Source organism: Anabas testudineus, chromosome 24 (assembly GCF_900324465.2).
Source record: "Anabas testudineus chromosome 24, fAnaTes1.2, whole genome shotgun sequence".
In the NCBI taxonomy this organism is placed as follows: Eukaryota; Metazoa; Chordata; class Actinopteri; order Anabantiformes; family Anabantidae; genus Anabas; species Anabas testudineus.
The window spans coordinates 19,774,530-19,791,930 of NC_046632.1; the positions used below are offsets into that span (position 1 = coordinate 19,774,530).

Genomic DNA, 17,401 nt, shown 5'->3' on the forward strand with positions numbered 1-17,401 from the left:
ATATACAAAAAAAATCAGTTTTACATGATCATCAAGTTTGAATTACACCGACACAACTAATTAACCTGTTGTGGTTGTGCTTCCCGCGCTCTGTCGCCACCTTGTGGCCCAGCTCGGAGAAGCCGGATGTAGCAGCAGGATCTAAAATGGCGCCTGGAGGAACAGACGGGAGATGGTGTCGGGGTGTTTTTAACGGGAGCGGCAGAACAACCGGGCTGCTGGACTCTGGCAGGTACATGCACACACCGACACTCTCCTATATAGCGTCTGTGCGAGAAACATCCGGAACGAAGTGTTCGCTTAGCCGAAACGCGTGAGACCGCTGTGGGATGCCTGGTCTGTTAACTGGACCGCTGAACGGTACCGAACATCACTGTAACGTAGCCGGACGGAATGAGCGCCGGTGTTCTAATGATTTGTCCTACCTATCAAATTTTCCTGCCCTGGTGCAACACGCCAATCAAAGCGATTGGATTGCTACCTTATGAGCGTATTTTAATCTCTTAATGATTGAATGAGTTCGGGAAACACTACCCACATATAGCTTCAGGTTGGAAATGGCATCATGAGAAAATCCGACCCGCACAGAGCAGCACATTTTCAAAGTTCACTTTCAGAAAGATTTCTAGAACACCTGATGATTAGACCCGATCCATGAATAAGGACAAAGCCTGAACCTAAACACTGATACTCGAATGTGGAAATAAGTAACATTTAATGTAGTAAGTCAAAGTACTTTGACTTTACTTTATTTTCACAGTCATGTTAGTTGACCACTGAAGTGGACACAGGACTGCAGTTTGTGTGTTCAATACATTAGGACAGAAGTATCGACATAGGGTCCACAATGATGGTTCCCACTAAGTCTGCCAGAAACCTGGGGTTGATCATTGATGATCAGCTGAGCTTTACCGACCACATCTCCTCTGTCTCCACATCGCGTAGATTTGCCCTTTTGGACATTACAAAGATCAGACCCGACCTTTTTGAATATATAACACAACTCATTGTTCAGGCTCTGGTCATATCTCGTCTTGACTTCTGCAGTGTCTTACTGACGGGTAACCAGGTGGCCCTTCAAACCTCCAGAGGATCCAAAATACAGTAGCATGTTTCATTTTTGATCAGTTAAAAGGTCATGTTACACCACTGTTCAGATCTGTGAACTGGTTTCCTGTAGCTGCTGCATCAGGTTCAAAGCCCTGACCTTTATCTACCTCCATCATTCAGGTCTATAATCCTGTAGACACAACGTGTGTGGTCCCCTCAGCTCAAAAGATCTCAGGTTGAATATTTCAGCTCAGTGGGTCCACAATGTCCCAATTGCCAGATTTGGTCGTCGAGGCACCTCCCCACCGCTGCCACCCAATCCACACTGCACCGACCCCCTATGCTCCTTCCTGCGGGTGGTGGGCCTACAGGAAGTCGCCCACCCACCTCTGCATACGCATTAGCCTGACTCTAATGAAAACAGAACTCTTTCACAACTTTCACTTAAATCTCATAAAAAGGAAAAAAAAAACAAAGAAAAAACTAAAATAGTTCTTCCTAGAGCACTTTACTTTAATGTTTTTCTGCTTGGCTTAGATAATTTGCCTTGTACCTCACTTGTAAATTGCTTTGAATAAAAGCATCTGCCACATGACTAAATTTAATTGTATTACTACAACTGTTCTTTCCTTTTTAATTAATGTACTGTATAAATGTATAAATCTGTATTAAAAAAGAATGGAATATAAAGGCACAGTTTTTCTTCAACCAGCTCAATTTTAGCTGACTCACAGGAAATTGAGATGTTATCTTTCTGTCCTTTAGCATCACATTCACAAGTGGAACTGAGTGTTTTTACACATCTCTCGGCTGGTTAGTGTCGTGGTAACATCGCCACCCTCCATGTGAGAGGCTGGGGTTCGAATCCCAGCTGTGTCCTACCTCCAGTAGTGGTCCTTAGGCAAGAACTCCTTACGCCCTTACACCCTTGTAAGTCGCTTTGGATAAAAGCGTCTGCCAAATGACTAAATGTAAATCTCTATGGGACACGTTTGTTCTATTTTTATCTATCTTTACATAATGTGTGTATTTATTGAGTTTTTGTATTGATGTTATTCTGTACTTGAGTTGGTGTAGATCTTTTCTGGCTATGTTTTTTTTCTTTCTGTCTAATTGAGAGCAACTGTAACGAGCAAAACAATTTACTTCTGGCATTAATAAAGTTTATTGAATCTTAAATCTTTAAAGTGAGTGACTACACCAATAGGTTTTGTGATATTGTGATGGACAGAGATCAGCAGGAGAAAAAGATACAAGCTGCCAACCTGAGTCACACCTGAACAGCACCTTTTGTCTGCTCTTATGTCAAATAAAGTTGAAGATGATAAATAAAGTAAATAAAATAAATGTTATTAACCAGTTTATAATTAAGTCATTTTAACTAAAGCGGAAATTGTAACTATTTTCTACCATTGGCTTCTCAGATCCCATGATTATGACTAGATGTTCATCAGTTCTAGAAAGAGGAGCTGCAGATGCAGGATCAAGTGTCTCTCTGATCCAGATGACAATCCTCAGGTTTTTCTCTGACAGGAAGCTGCCATCGTGCCGTAACACCTCGCGCTCTCTGTGACAACGATGGAGGCTGAACTTGTCTCTACCAGCCTCGCCCACAGGAACCAGGTGGAGGTGAAGAAGAATTTCATCCAGCTAAGCCGACCGGAGCTAAAAGAGGAAATTGGAGACGAGCAAGATACAGATCGTCCAGATTCCACCAACGAGCAACAGGAGGAGAGGGACGGGTGGCAGGCGGAGCATCCCACCCTCAGGGAAAGGTGAGGCAAAGAACAAAATATTGTAGACATATTGTTGCTACATAGTTGCTGATATGTTGTCAACTTATCGTTGCCGCTGTGTGTCTGCAGAAATGCTCTGATGTTCAACAAAGAGCAGATGGCTGATATTCACTTCATTGTTGGTCCTCCTGGAGAAACTCAGAGAGTCCCTGCTCACAAGGTACAGAACCAAGGGCCTGTATTACAGAATGACTTTAACTTAGTCTGGGTCTCTCAAGATCTTCGCTGAGATCTGGCTTCACTGAGCCTAGCATTATCTGTCCTGGATAAGCGATGTCATGAGGTGGGTTATCAGCTGTCTCTGTGAACCTTGCATTTTCATCTGGCTATGGGCGCACTTGTGAAAGAGGTAGAGTTTTCAATTGGAGAGAAGCAGCTCCTCTTAAAGTCAGTCTTACTATTATGCAGTATTAATTTTATCTACAAAAGTATTTGTTGATTACTTTCTAATTACTGACTAAATTGTAAGGATAAAATTTTATAAAATAAAATTGTACCAAAAATTAAGGTGAAATCTTGATTAAGCACCATGAAACATAAAGATGAGAAGAGGTCATGGTTCTGTAGCAGCAGACAATCTATACCACATTTACATTTATTTATTTGTCAGGCGGCTTCGGCTTTTATCCAAAGTGTCTCACAAGTGAGGTACAAAGCAAAATATGTAAGCCAAGGAGAAGAACTATAACAAAAAGTGTTCTATGATGAGCTGCTTCAGTTACATGGGGTATGAGCGCAAGATTTTTTGCAGAGAACGATTTAAGTGGACAAAAACGTTGTCAGCAGGTTTTTGAAAATTGAGAGTGAGGCTGCTGAGTGTGCAGAGGTGGTTAGTTTGTTCCATCATTGTGGAACCGCAGAGCTGAAAAGTTTTGCCTTGGATCTAATGAGGCGATTTACATTTACATTTAGTCATTTAGCAGACACTTTTATCCAAAGCGACTTACAAGTGAGGAACAAGGCAAGCAAACAAAATCTAAGTCAAGAAGAAACAACATCAAAGCAAAGTGCTATCAAAAAAGTGTTTCTGTTTCAAGAGATGTGAGAATGAAAGGGTAGAATTTTTTTTTTTTTTTTAAGTGCAAAGGAAGATGCAGAGTTCTGTTTTCAGCAGTTTTTTAAAGATTGCAAGTGAGGTGGCTGAGCGTGCAGAGATGGGCACTTCATTCCACCATCGTGGGATCACTGAGCTGAACAGTTTTCCTTGTTGTCGACTGTGTGGTGCTGGTACCACCAGACGACGTTCCCTGGTTGAGCGCAGTGGACGGGACGGGATGTAGACCTGAATGATTGAATTGAGATAAGATGGAGCTGTGGAGTTGACCACTCTGTAGGCAAGAGACAGAGCTTTGATCTTGATCCTTGCAGCCACAGGAAGCCAGTGCAAAGATCTGAAGAGCGGTGTGACATGAGACCTTTTTGGTTGATTAAAAATGAGGCGTGCTGCTGCATTTTGGATCATCTGGAGGGGTTTGGTCGTGGATGCCGGTAAACCCATCAGTAGTGCATTGCAGTAATCCAGGCGAGATAAGATCAACGCCTGTACAATGAGTTGGGTTAGACCTTGTTTACTAGCAGAGCCCAGTGGGCGGGGGGGTTGTAGAACTGAATAAGGGAGGCCAGCGATGTTGAGTTGACCACTTTGTAATCAATGATCAGGGCTTTGACCCTGATGCGGGCAGCTACAAGGTCTGATTGAAGGTATGATCAGAGCTTTGCTTTATTATTTAACTTTGTACATCAAGACTGAAAACATGAACAAATATGGAACTGAAACGTGTTAAATAACCCCATGTTTTATATTTTATTATTATATTATATTTCAGATTGTCCAAAGCTGCTACATTTAGCTTTGGCAAGGTAGTCACCTGGAATGATTTTCAGTTCACAGACTGGCTTGTCAAAAACTAATTTGTGACATTTCTCGTCTTCTTAATGTGCTACAGTTGTCTTGTACAGAGTTAAAAACTCTGTTAGTCCTGCTACAATTAATGTAGCTGGAGGCCACGTGCTAGCTGTGTATTTCCAGAGTGTTACCTGCTGTATTTGCACATGGGCTTACACAGACATTACAGACTTTGTACAAGGGAGTGTGCTGGATAAAGTCCAGATAATCTCTGAGCTGACTGACTCAAACGTTTGTGTTCTCACATGCTGCCCATCCACATAAATGTAGAGAAGTTCAAGATTCAAGTGCATGTGTGAAACCAGCTTTAGACAAAAGTGAGGGCACACTTAACCATAATGGCTACCCTGTATTTAGCAGCGTCATGCCATCCTATCTGGTTTGTATTTAGTGAGACCTTCATTACTTTTAAAACAGGACATGACCCTAAACACACCTTTAGGTTATGTAAGAACTAGAGAGTGAAGGTAAAGCAGTCAATAGGTACTCAAAACTTCTGGGAACTCCTTTAAGGTTGTTTGAAAACTATTCCTTGTGACGACCTCGTGTGGCTCACTGAGAGAAAGCCAAGAGTGTGCAAAGCTGTCATCATGGCAAAAGTTGGCTGCTTTGAAGAATCAAAAATATAAAACATATTCTGCCTCATTTTTACATTTGTAAAATGTAAAATGTAAATGTAAAAAAAATGTAGTACTATTTACACCTCTGCTATTGGATATGATGATTTTTTTAACCAGTTACGAAGTATGAATGTGTGAGAATATTCTATAACTGCATCATGAAAACTAACAGATCACTACAATTAAAACTAAATCTTGACTAAAATAAAAGATAAATTAAATACTTAAATGTGACTGAAGCAAAATAATTGTCAAAATAGCACTACTGATTTGTAAGTTTATTATAATGGGAAATATTTAAAAGTGTTTAATAGTTTTCTAATAAAAGCTCCAGTGATAAGTGCAAAAGCACAAATGTCACTAATACAATCCTCTGTGCAGTTATAGCATTGAGCATCGTAACGTAGTTAGTTAATTATAAACCTCTCCTCGGTTTGTGTTTTTTAAACCAAAGTGACCCATGAAAACCCTGAAATGGCAAAATTAGGATCCTGAAGGAATGCTGACTCACTTTTTTTTTCTAAAGTTACCCTGCTCTTTAGCAGAGGAGAAATTAGCTGTGCAGCATCTGTTACCATGGTGATCTGTCCAGATTAAAAGCCCAATTTAGCCAAAAGACAGCCAGATAATACACTAATCTCCTTTTGTGATACATAAATTAAGTGTTGCCTTGTGTTTTTACATAATTTGATTTCCAGTAGACCTCTGTATGTACTTCATGTTGAGTCCTCTCTGATTCTAATCTGTTCATGATCTTTGTGTTGCAGTATGTTCTGGCAGTGGGCAGCTCAGTGTTTGGAGCCATGTTTTATGGAGATCTGGCTGAGGGACAGTCTGAGATCCACATCCCAGACGTGGAGCCGGCTGCCTTCCTCATCCTGTTAAAGTAAGTCCAGTGTGGAATCTGGAATCTCAACTAAACAAGTCATTTTTAACTTCGATTAGCGATTAGTACACATTCTGTGTCCAGGTCCAGAGCCACTTTGGGCAGTTACAGAGGTCCTTGAGGGGCAATCCAGGAGAGTTCTAGTCCTGTAATACCTTTGTTCAGAGAACAGACTTGGACCAGTCTGTTAACTGTGTATGATCTCTCAACTCCATGACATTAACCTTTAGTTTTTTGGCGCTTTTATTAAAAGCGACTTACAAGTGACAAACAAAGCAATCAAACATACAGTGCCTATAAAAGTTATTCACCCCTTTGGATGTTTCATCCTTTTATTGAAATTATAAATCAATCATGTTCAATAAAAGTTGACAACTTTGAGAAAAAAAAAATCTGAAAAATACCTCATTAATGTCAAAGTGAAAACGGGTTTCTACAAAGTAATGTCAATTATATAAAAATATGTAAGGTGAAGTCAGTGTTTGCATTAATATTCACTCCTTTAAAATGATGGTCTGTTGAACTGTCCTCATCCAACAGAGGTCCAGATATTTGGTGCTAGTAGTCCCACAATTAGTTAAATGGGGATCACCAGTCCAGTATAAAGAAACTTGTGTCTGGAAGGTCCAGTCACTGGTTATTCAGTATTCCTGGCTACCATTACACCATGACACTCCCAGCAACTCAGAGAACAGGTCATCAAAAAGCACAAGTCAGGGGATGGATACAAACAAATCTCCAAGGCACTGAACATCCCCCAGAGTTCAGTGAAATCCATCATGAAAAATGATAGGAATATGACACGTCTAAATCTGCCTAGAATAGACCGTCCACACAAACTGAGTGAGCGTGCAAGAAGGAAACTAGTGAGAGAGGCCACTAACACACCGATGACTACTCTGAGGGAGTTACAAGCTTCAGAAACTGAGATAGGAGAGACTGTACATACAACAACTTTTGCCCGGGTTCTTCACCAGTCAAAGCTTTATGGTAGAGTGGCAAGGAGAAAGACACTGTTGAAGAAAACTCATGTAAAATTATGACTTGAGTTCACCAATAGACATGTGAAGTGTCCATGGTCCAGTGAAAGAGTGTCCTTTGGTCTGATCAAAATGGTGCTTTTTGTCCATCAGACAAGATGCTATGTTTGATGCACACCAAACACTGCACATCACCACAAACACACCATCCCATTGTGAAACATGGTGGTGGCAGCATCATGCTGTGGGCATGCGTCTTGGCAGCTGGTCCTGGAAGGCTTGTTAAGGTAAGGCAAGGTGCAGCAAAATGTAGGACAGTCTTATTCAGTCTGCAAGAGGGGGTGAGGGGGGGTGAATATTAATGCAAACACTGATTTCACCTTATATATTTTTATTTAATTGACATTACTTTGTAGAAACCTGATTTGAGGTATTTTTCTGACATTTTTTGTCAAAGTCGTCAACTTCTATTGACCATGATTGATTTATAATGTCAATAAAAGGATGAGACATCCAAGGCGGTGAATACTTTTTATAGGCACTGTATAAGCCAAAGAGACAAACTTCAAAGGAAATTGCTCTAGAAGGAGCTGTTTCAGTTTCAAGGGTTATAAGTGCAAGATTTGTTTTCTTTTCTTATTTTTCTAAAGGTTTTAAGTGGAGAGAAAGGTTCGGAAGAGTTCTGTTTTCAGCAAGTTTTTAAAAATGTGTGTCCTGATCCTATCGGTGTTCTGTCTCAGATATATGTACAGCGATGAGATCGAGCTGGAGGCTGACACCGTTCTCACTACTCTCTATGCTGCCAAAAAGTACATCGTCCCTGCTCTGGCGAAGGCCTGTGTCACTTTCCTGGAGACAAGTCTAGAGGCTAAGAATGCCTGTGTCCTGTTGTCTCAGAGTCGACTGTTTGAGGAGCCAGAGTTGACGCAGCGTTGCTGGGAGGTGATTGACGCTCAGGCCGAGCTTGCTTTGCGATCTGAAGGTTTTTGTGACATTGACCTGCCCACGCTAGAGATCATCCTACAAAGAGAAACCCTCAATGTCCGTGAGGTTGTGGTCTTTCAGATGGTACTTAGCTGGGCGACAGCTGAGTGTCGGCGGCAGGGTTTGGCCCTGACCCCCAGGAACCAGCGAGCAGTGCTGGGTAAGGCTCTGTTCCTGGTTCGGATCCCTTCCATGAAACTACAGGAGTTTGCTGATGAAGTGGCACAGTTGGATGTCCTGACGCTGAAAGAGACTAATGACATCTTCCTGTGGTTTACTGCCACCAATAAACCCCAATTGGAGTTCTCTGCAGTGAAGCGAGCTGGACTGGCACCTTGGAGGTGCCACCGCTTCCAGTCTTCAGCCTACCGCAGCAACCAGTGGCGCTACAGGGGGCGCTGTGACAGCATCCAGTTTGCAGTTGACCGGCGGATCTTCATGGCTGGTCTGGGTCTGTATGGGTCAAGCTGTGGGAAGGCTGAGTATAGTGTGAAGATTGAATTGAAGAGGCAGGGAACTATCGTTGCCCAGAACCTCACTAAGTTCCTGTCCGATGGATCAAGCAGCATCTTCCCTGTGTGGTTCGAACACCCAGTTAAGGTGGAACCAGATACCTTCTACACCATCAGCGCCGTCTTAGATGGAAATGAACTGAGTTACTTTGGACAGGAGGGGATGACCGAGGTGCAATGTGGGAAAGTGACCTTCCAGTTCCAGTGTTCATCGGACAGTACCAATGGGACTGGCGTTCAAGGGGGGCAGATCCCTGAATTGATTTTCTACTGCTAAAACAGAACCTGGTGGACTGAAGGACTTAATACCTTAAAAGTCAGACAAGCCCTGATTCCAGTTCCCGTCACTGTGAACTGGAACCTGATAGGACTGTTGCAGTCAGACTTGAACTTGATTGAACCTGATTGGCTGTCTGGATTTACATTTAACTGAATATTGAAGTGACAAAAACTAAAATTTGTTTCTTTCATCCTTTTCCCACCAAGTCAATTCCATGGCTGGTTTGGAGCCAGTGGTAAATTTCAAACCAGTTCTTTGTGTTTTCACAGCTAAAATGGCTCTTGGCCAGGAATAGTGGTTCCAGAGTGGCACCAACTCTTTTCCAGTCTAGAACTAAGAACAGCTTCTGTCAGGGCCTGGATTAACAAGATCAGCTATAATTTTGTTGTAAAGATAAAAATGAGTATATTAATTGTAAGATTTATACTAAATCATACTAAATCCGTATCTCATGGTCACTGAATAAAATGTGCTGCTGTTCTGAGCTTGTTGCTTTTGATTTCATTTTAAACCAATTTTCTCATTTAATTTCAAACAGAAACCAGGTTTGCTATCATATCAGAGCAGGAATAAGGATTTATTACTACTACTCGCTTGTTGGCAAGTTTAACTCAGAGATGCTATAGAGACTGTTTTAGTCTGACTCTGTATCTGCTCTGTAGGGCTGGGCGAAAAAATGATAAAGAACATTTTTGTGAAATACCTTTTCTTTGATAGAACTATAAGACATGGCCAATATGTTGACAAAACATGTTTTGACAATACAAAAAGCCAGTAAACATGAGATTAGCAGTGTTCTGACACAATCATGGCTGAAATATTGTTACAGCTACCTCAGCTTAGGATGATGCACCTTATCACATTTTTCTACCATTAGCACAATGACAACTAAAGCATTGGCTTTGACCTTGTAAGCATATTTTAATCATTTTAATCCTACCCACACAAGGGGATTCAAATTTTTAACAATACAAATATATAAATAAAATCACTCTTTAAATATTATATGACCATTTCAAATGGAATAAAACGTGACATAATGCCACACAAATGTTTAACATGTCAAAGTGAGTAGTAGTACGACTTGGTGACGTGTTAATGGTTTGCGCGTGCGCAGTAAGCTTGGGCAGGAGGCGTCACCGGAACTGTGACGGTACACACGTGCTGATGTTTGTGCTACTGCAGCCGTGCACGAAAAAGAAAAGTCGAGCGACAGCGTTACTGATTGAGACACAACCCGGGGCTCAAAAGACGAGGAGGCTGTTGAAAAGAAGAGTCCTGGGAAATAAGTTGGCTAATTAAAGTCCGACCGAGGCGCAGGTAATAGTAGTGCCCCTCTGTGTCCTCTAGAAGCGAACGTCTCGTTCATGGTGCAGCATAGTCCGTGAATCATTCGTTTTGAATTTAAAACGAAAAATCAAAAGAACACTTGTTTTTTTTATTTCTCGTTTCCAAAACCAAAATGAAAAAACATAACGATTCGTTTTCAATTTCCGATTTTGTGCTCAAATTAAAAGTGGAAAAGAAAAACAAGCTCTCATACTTTTGCACTTTATTGCTGTTTGATACTGAAATGATCGGCTGTATTCGCGAGATCTGCATCCCCTAAGAAATCATTCTTGCCAATTTGAATGTAAGACACTTTATACCTAAATTGTGTTACTAGTACATGTTTTAGGTTATTTGAAACTGACAATGGAAAAAACATATCGAGTGTTGCAAATTACAGCGAAATTGAAGCAGATAGTTTATTTGATATGACATGACAATGACCACATTCAGCAAAACTCATTAAAGCCTTTTTTTAGCAGTACACATCTGATACTTTTTTTGAAAGGCCGTAGATTTTACCTTCACACGTCTTTTGAAATTAATCAAAGAAAATCTGTAGTTTTTGGGAGAATCTCAACATAGAAATACTACTACTAATACTTGACAATTAAGTTTAGACTGATAACACTGAAAAACACTTATGGCCTACATCTCTGCAGGCATGCAGTCTTTTTTTTTGGCATGATATGTCTCTAATTCCCAATGAAAAAATGAAAATGGTATGAGTGCTGTTGAGCACAAAATCAGAAACTTGGAGAACGAACTTTTATCCGTTTTTTCATTTTGGTTTTGGAGAGGAAAAAAAAAACAAAGTGGCGTTTCCACTTTTTGATATACAGTACAAAAGTATGTGAACCCTTTGGGATTACGTAGAGTTTTGCATGAATTGGTCAAAAAATGTGCTTCGATCTTCATCTAACTCACAACAATACAAAAACACAGTCTGCTGAAAATAATAGTACACAAACATTATATGTTTTCATGTTTTTATTGAACATAACATGTAAATATTCACAGTGCAAGGTGGAAAAAGTATGTGAACCTTTGGACTTAATAACTGGTTAACCATTCTTTGGAAGCAATATCAAGATCAAACCTGCACAATGATCTGGAGTAATTTTAGACCACTCCTCTTCACAAAACTGTTTCAGTGTAGCAATATTGGGATGTCTGGTGTGAATGGCTCTCTTAAGGTCATGCCACAGCATTTCAATCGGGTTGAGGTCAGGACTCTGACTGGGCCACTCCAGAAGGTGTATTTTGTTCTGTTGAAGCTATTCTTTTGTTGAATTACTTGTATGCTTTGGGTCATTGTCCTGTTGCATCACCCATCCTCTGTGGAGCTTCAGTTGGTGACAGATGGTCTTACGTTTTCCTGCAAAATGTCTTGATAAACTCTGAAATTAATTTTTCCATCAATGACAACAATCCGTCCAGGTCCTGAGGCAGCAAAGCGGCCCCCAACCATGATGTTCCCTCCTCCATGTTTTACAGTGGGGATGAGGTTTTGATGTTGGTGTGCTGTGCCTTTTTTTCTCCACACATAGTGTTGTGTGTTTTTTTCCAAACAACTCAATTTTGGTTTCACCTGTCCACAGAATATTTTGCCAGTAGTGCTGTGGAACATCCAGGTGCTCTTTTGCAAACTTCAAATGTGCTGCGATATTTTTTTGGGACAGCAATGGCTTCCTCCGTGGTGTCCTCCCATGTACTCTATTCTTGTTTGATGTTTTCCTTATTGTAGACGTGTCAACAAAAATGTTAGCATGTGCCAGAGATTTCTGTAAGTCTTTAGCTGACACTCTAGGATGTTCTTTACCTCATTCAGTATTCTGCGCTGTGCTATTGCAGTCATCTTTACAGGACGACCACTCCTAGGGAGAGTAGCAACAGTGCTGCAACAGTAAACCCAAGACTGGTGTGTGTTTTTAAAGGGCAGGACAGCTTTCAGCAACACATCATCACAATATCATCACACTGATTGGACTCAAGGTTGGCTCACTACTGGCTCCAATTAGCTCTTGGAGAAGTCATTAGGCTAGGCTTTCACATACTTTTTCCACCCTGCACTGTGAACGTTTACATGTTATGTTTAATAAGACATGTTTGTGTACTATTATTTGCAGCAGACTGTGTTTTTGTATTGTTTTGAGTAAGATGAAGATCGGAGCACATTTTCTGACCAATTCATGCAAAACTCCACGTAATCCCAAAAGGTTCACATACTTTTTCTTGCAACTGTGTGTGTGTGTGTGTGTGTGTAAATTTTTTTCTGTTTTAATTGAAAAACGAATGATACACAGATTTTCAGACATAGATGCATTTTTACTTTTTTAACAACATTTGTTTGATATGGGACATAAACCAATATGAACTGCTTGGAAAAACTTGACCATTTTTTGTCTGCAAGTCCTGCTGCTCTGTAGTTAACAGTAAAAACTCAATGTAAAGAAAATGCAAATCTCACCAATGGCAGGAGCGTTGATGCAGAGCTCACGAGCCAACAGCAAGAACGTCTTTCCCAGGATGTAAACATTCACCTGGAGACAGAAAACTGCAGGTTACACATGAGGACTCTACTGAGAGTCTACCAGGTCTTCTGAGCGTCTAAGATCAGTCTTACCTGCAGCAGATCACTCAGGTCCAGCAGCATGTCTGAAACACAGTTCAGGAAAACAGTCTCTGGAGGTCTCAGTGAAACTGAAATCTTTAAACATTAAACCATATGCAGTTACTAGGATACGTGGTGTCCCCTCTGTGCGACACACCAGGTAAAGACACGCGGCAATGACATGCTCCATCTTCCTCCCTCGTGTCAGGTGTTTACTCACAACCATCTTGAAGAAGTTGAAGGCTGTGTCCAAACAGTGCTGGTTCATCTGCAGCTGACTGCCCAGCTGCTGGATCTGACGCTTACCTGGCAACACAAATAGGACACACGAAGACCAGTTATCTTTACTTCCAACACAGCAAACATCACACTTTCTCTGCCCTGACAGCAGGGTGTTAAAATATGGCTGAAGTAATTTAGGCTAAAATAATCCAGTTAATCTGGGTCATAAAAGTCATCAGATTAATTTGTTAACCCCGAATAATCTTAACTTGTACTTTACGTTGGCATGATGACAGGGAAAGGCAGAGAGCTGGCAGACATGATGGAGAGAAGGAAGGTAGATGTTCTGTGTGTGCAGGAGACAAGGTGGAAGGGCAGCAAGGCACGTAGTATCGGAGGAGGATACAAACTGTTCTACCATGGTGTGGATAGGAAGAGAAACGGGGTAGGAGTGATCCTGAAGGCGGAGTTTGTGAACGATGTTCTAGAGGTGAAAAGAGTCTCAGACAGGGTGATGAGCATAAAGCTAGAAATTGAAGGGGTGATGGTGAATGTAGTCAGTGGGTATGCTCCACAGGTTGGCTGTGAGTTAGAAGAGAAGGAGAGATTCTGGAGTGAGTTTGATGAGATCATAGAGAGTATCCCCAGAGGAGAGAGAGTTGTTGTTGGAGCAGACTTCAATGGGCATGTTGGTGAGGGCAACAGAGGTGATGAGGAGGTGATGGGCAGGTTTGGTGTGAAGGAAAGGAATCTGGAAGGACAGATGGTGGTGGACTTTGCTAAGAGGATGGAAATGGCTGTAGTCAACACTTACTTCCAGAAGCAAGAGGAACATAGAGTGACATACAGAAGTGGAGGTAGGAGTACACAGGTGGACTACATCCTATGTAGACGAGGTCATTTGAGAGAGGTTAGTGACTGCAAAGTGGTGGTAGGAGAGAGTGTAGCCAGACAGCACCGCATGGTGGTGTGTAAGATGACTCTGGAGGTCAGGAAGAAGAAGAGAGGGAAGACAGAAAAGAAGACCAAGTGGTGGAAGTTAAAGAATGAAGAAACTTGTGAGGAATTCAGACAGAAGTTGAGACAGGTTCTGGGTGGTCAGGATGAGCTTCCAGATGACTGGGAAACTACAGCAGAGGTTATCAGGGAAACAGGTAGGAAGGTGCTAGGTGTGTCATCTGGAAAGAGTAAAGAAGGTAAAGACACTTGGTGGTGGAATGAGGAAGTACAGGAATGTGTCCAGAGGAAGAGGTTGGCTAGAAGGAAGTGGGATGTAGAAAGGACTGAGGAAAGTAGACAGGAGTACAAGGAAGTGCAGCGTAGAGTGAAGAGAGAGGTGGCAAAGGCCAAACAGAAAGCTTACAATGAGCTATATGACAGGTTAGACACAAAGGAAGGAGAGAAGGACTTGTACAGGCTAGCCAGACAGAGAGATAGAGATGGGAAGGATGTGCAACAGGTAAGGGTGATTAAGGACAGAGATGGAAAGGTGCTAACAACCCAGGAGAGTGTGCAGAAAAGATGGAAGGAGTATTTTGAGGAGCTGATGAACGAGGAAAATGACAGGGAAAGAAGGGAGGAAGATATGGATGTTGTGGAGCAGGAAATAGCAGAGATTGGAAAGGATGAGGTTAGGAAGGCTCTGAAAAGGATGAAGAGTGGAAAGGCTGTTGGTCCTGATGACGTACCTGTGGAGGTGTGGAAGTGCTTAGGAGAGACAGCAGTGGAGTTTTTAACCAGTTTGTTCAATAGGATTCTAGAGAGTGAGAAGATGCCTGAGGAATGGAGGAGAAGCGTTCTGGTTCCGATCTTTAAGAACAAGGGTGACACGCAGAACTGCAGCAACTACAGAGGAATAACGTTGATGAGCCACACAATGAAGCTGTGGGAAAGAGTAGTGGAAGCCAGGCTTAGGAAGAAGGTGGAGATTTGTAAGCAACAGTATGGTTTCATGCCCCGTAAGAGCACCACTAATGCCATTTTTGCTTTGAGAATGTTGATGGAAAAGTACAGAGATGGTCAGAAGGAGCTGCATTGTGTCTTTGTAGATTTAGAGAAGGCGTATGACAGGGTGCCGAGGGAGGAGCTGTGGTACTGTATGAGGTCGTCGGGAGTGGCAGAGAAGTACGTCAGAGTAGTTCAGGACATGTATGAGAGAAGTATGACGGTGGTGAGATGTGCTCTAGGTCAGACAGAGGAGTTCAAGGTGGAGGTGGGACTACACCAAGGATCAGCTTTGAGTCCCTTCTTGTTTGCTATGTTGATGGACAGGCTGGTCAGACAGGAATCTCCCTGGACAATGATGTTTGCGGATGACATTGTGATTTGCAGTGAGAGTAGAGAGCAGGTAGAGGAACAGCTAGAGAGGTGGAGGTTTGCTCTGGAAAGAAGAGGCATGAAGGTCAGTCGTAGTAAGACAGAATACATGTGTCTGAATGAGAGGGATCAAAGTAGAAGCGTTAGGTTACAGGGGGCTGAGGTGAAGAAGGTGCAGGAGTTTAAGTACTTGGGTTCAACAGTTCAGTGTGATGGGGAGTGTGGAAAAGAGGTGAAGAGGCGAGTGCAGGCAGGTTGGAGCGGGTGGAGGAAAGTGTCAGGAGTGTTGTGTGACAGAAGAGTGTCAGCAAGACTCAAAGGAAAGGTGTAGACAGTGGTGAGACCAGCTCTGCTCTAAGGGTTAGAGACGGTAGCAGTGAGAAAGAGACAAGAGGCTGAGATGGAGGTAGCAGAGATGAAGATGTTGAGGTTCTCCTTAGGAGTGACCAGGTTAGACGGAATAAGGAACGAGTACATCAGAGGGACGGCTCACGTTGCATGTGTTAGCAACAAAGTCAGAGAGGCCAGACTGAGGTGGTTTGGACATGTTCAGAGGAGGGATAGTGAATATATTGGTAGAAGGATGTTGGAGATAGAGCTGCCAGGCAGGAGGACAAGAGGACGGCCAAAGAGGAGATATATGGATGTTTTAACAGAGGACATGAGGTTGGCTAGTGTTAGGGTAGAAGATGCCCATGATAGAGTTAGGTGGAGAAGGATGATTCGCTGTGGCGACCCCTGATGGGAAAAGCCGAAAGAGAAGAAGAAGAAGAATCTTAACTTGTACTTTAAAAGACTAGAGAGTTGAAATTGTGATCAGCATTTATCTGATTGACAGAGTTGATAATGTGATTGCAGATTTGTTTTGTCACGATCATCCTCGTTCAATTTCTTTCCTCGCCAATGTCTCCTGGTGCTACTCAGTGGGGTTGTTGGGTTTTCTATATAATTATGTAAACAGTTATATTTTGTAAAGTAAACCTTAAACACTGTAAATTTCCTTAGGATGACTTCTGTTGTGATTTGGCGCCTGATTTGGATTAGTTGTCTTCCCTGTCCAGAATATGAACATTACTGTCTTCAAAGAAGTGTCCCTCGTCTTTCAGATACAGATGGGCTGCTGAGGCCTGTCCTGAGGAAGTGGATCTTTTGTGTTGTGCCATGTGTTTGTGAAGCTTTTGTTTGCTTTCTCCATTGTACAAATCTGTACATTCACTGCATTGAACTTCAGATACTACATTACTCTGAGTATTTTGTCCTTTGGGTGGACAAGTTTCTGTCTGAGTGTTGCAGGGTTTGAAATGCACAGGGATGCTGTGTTGATGACTTCAATAAGCACAGCTTAGCGTTCGCCCCACAGTCTTTAAGGCAGTTTAACTGTTTGACTAACAGGTTACGCACCCCAGACTTTTAAGGTTGAAATCCTAAAATCCTTGAAAAAGTAGTTTTTTTGCAATTATGTGACCACCTGCGGAGGAATAACCTGTATGAAGATTTCCAGTCAGGATTGAGAGTACATCATTGTACAGAAACAGCAGTGCTAAAGGTCACTAATGATCTTCTACTAGCATCAGACAACAGACTTCTCTCTATACTAATTTTGTTAGATCTTAGAGCTGCATTTCACAGTATAGATCAGTGGTCTCCAACGGTCCGCGGGTCAGTTACTGAGCCGCACAGAAAGAATACATAACTTACTTTATTTCCGTTTAATGAAAAATTCAATTTTTCAATTCAATTTATTTGTATAGCGCTTTTTACAATTGACATTGTCACAAAGCAGCTTTACACAAGCAAGGAATCATGGACGTTTACATGAAAAGTGAAATGTATATGAATCATAATAATCAGATTGTCCCTGATGAGGGAAAAACTCCCTGAGAAGGCAACAGGAAGAAACCTTGAG

At 41.9% G+C, this 17,401-nt stretch overlaps 2 protein-coding genes across 3 annotated transcripts in view; one reads left to right on the plus strand and one right to left on the minus strand.

Moving 5' to 3' along the window:
• Positions 1 to 17,401, minus strand: part of LOC113149192 (transcription factor IIIB 90 kDa subunit-like) — a 42,818-nt gene that overhangs the window by 13,452 nt on the left and 11,965 nt on the right. The window contains 3 exon segments of the mRNA XM_026341108.1: positions 12,814 to 12,886; positions 12,970 to 13,001; positions 13,090 to 13,263. Of these exon segments, the coding sequence (XP_026196893.1) occupies positions 12,814 to 12,886; positions 12,970 to 13,001; positions 13,090 to 13,263 (279 nt within the window).
• LOC113149194 (BTB/POZ domain-containing protein 6-B-like) lies at positions 128 to 9,498 on the plus strand. 2 transcript variants are annotated; one of them, XM_026341111.1, is made up of 6 exons: positions 128 to 232; positions 1,816 to 1,980; positions 2,584 to 2,825; positions 2,916 to 3,006; positions 6,140 to 6,258; positions 7,979 to 9,011. In XM_026341111.1, the coding sequence occupies exons 3-6, from the start codon at positions 2,629 to 2,631 to the stop codon at positions 9,009 to 9,011; spliced, it is 1,440 nt and encodes a 479-aa protein (XP_026196896.1). In that variant the 5' UTR covers positions 128 to 232; positions 1,816 to 1,980; positions 2,584 to 2,628. The 2 variants fall into 2 exon arrangements, with proteins under 2 accessions (XP_026196896.1, XP_026196897.1); XM_026341112.1 differs by lacking the exon at positions 1,816 to 1,980 and having other exon boundaries at positions 7,979 to 9,498.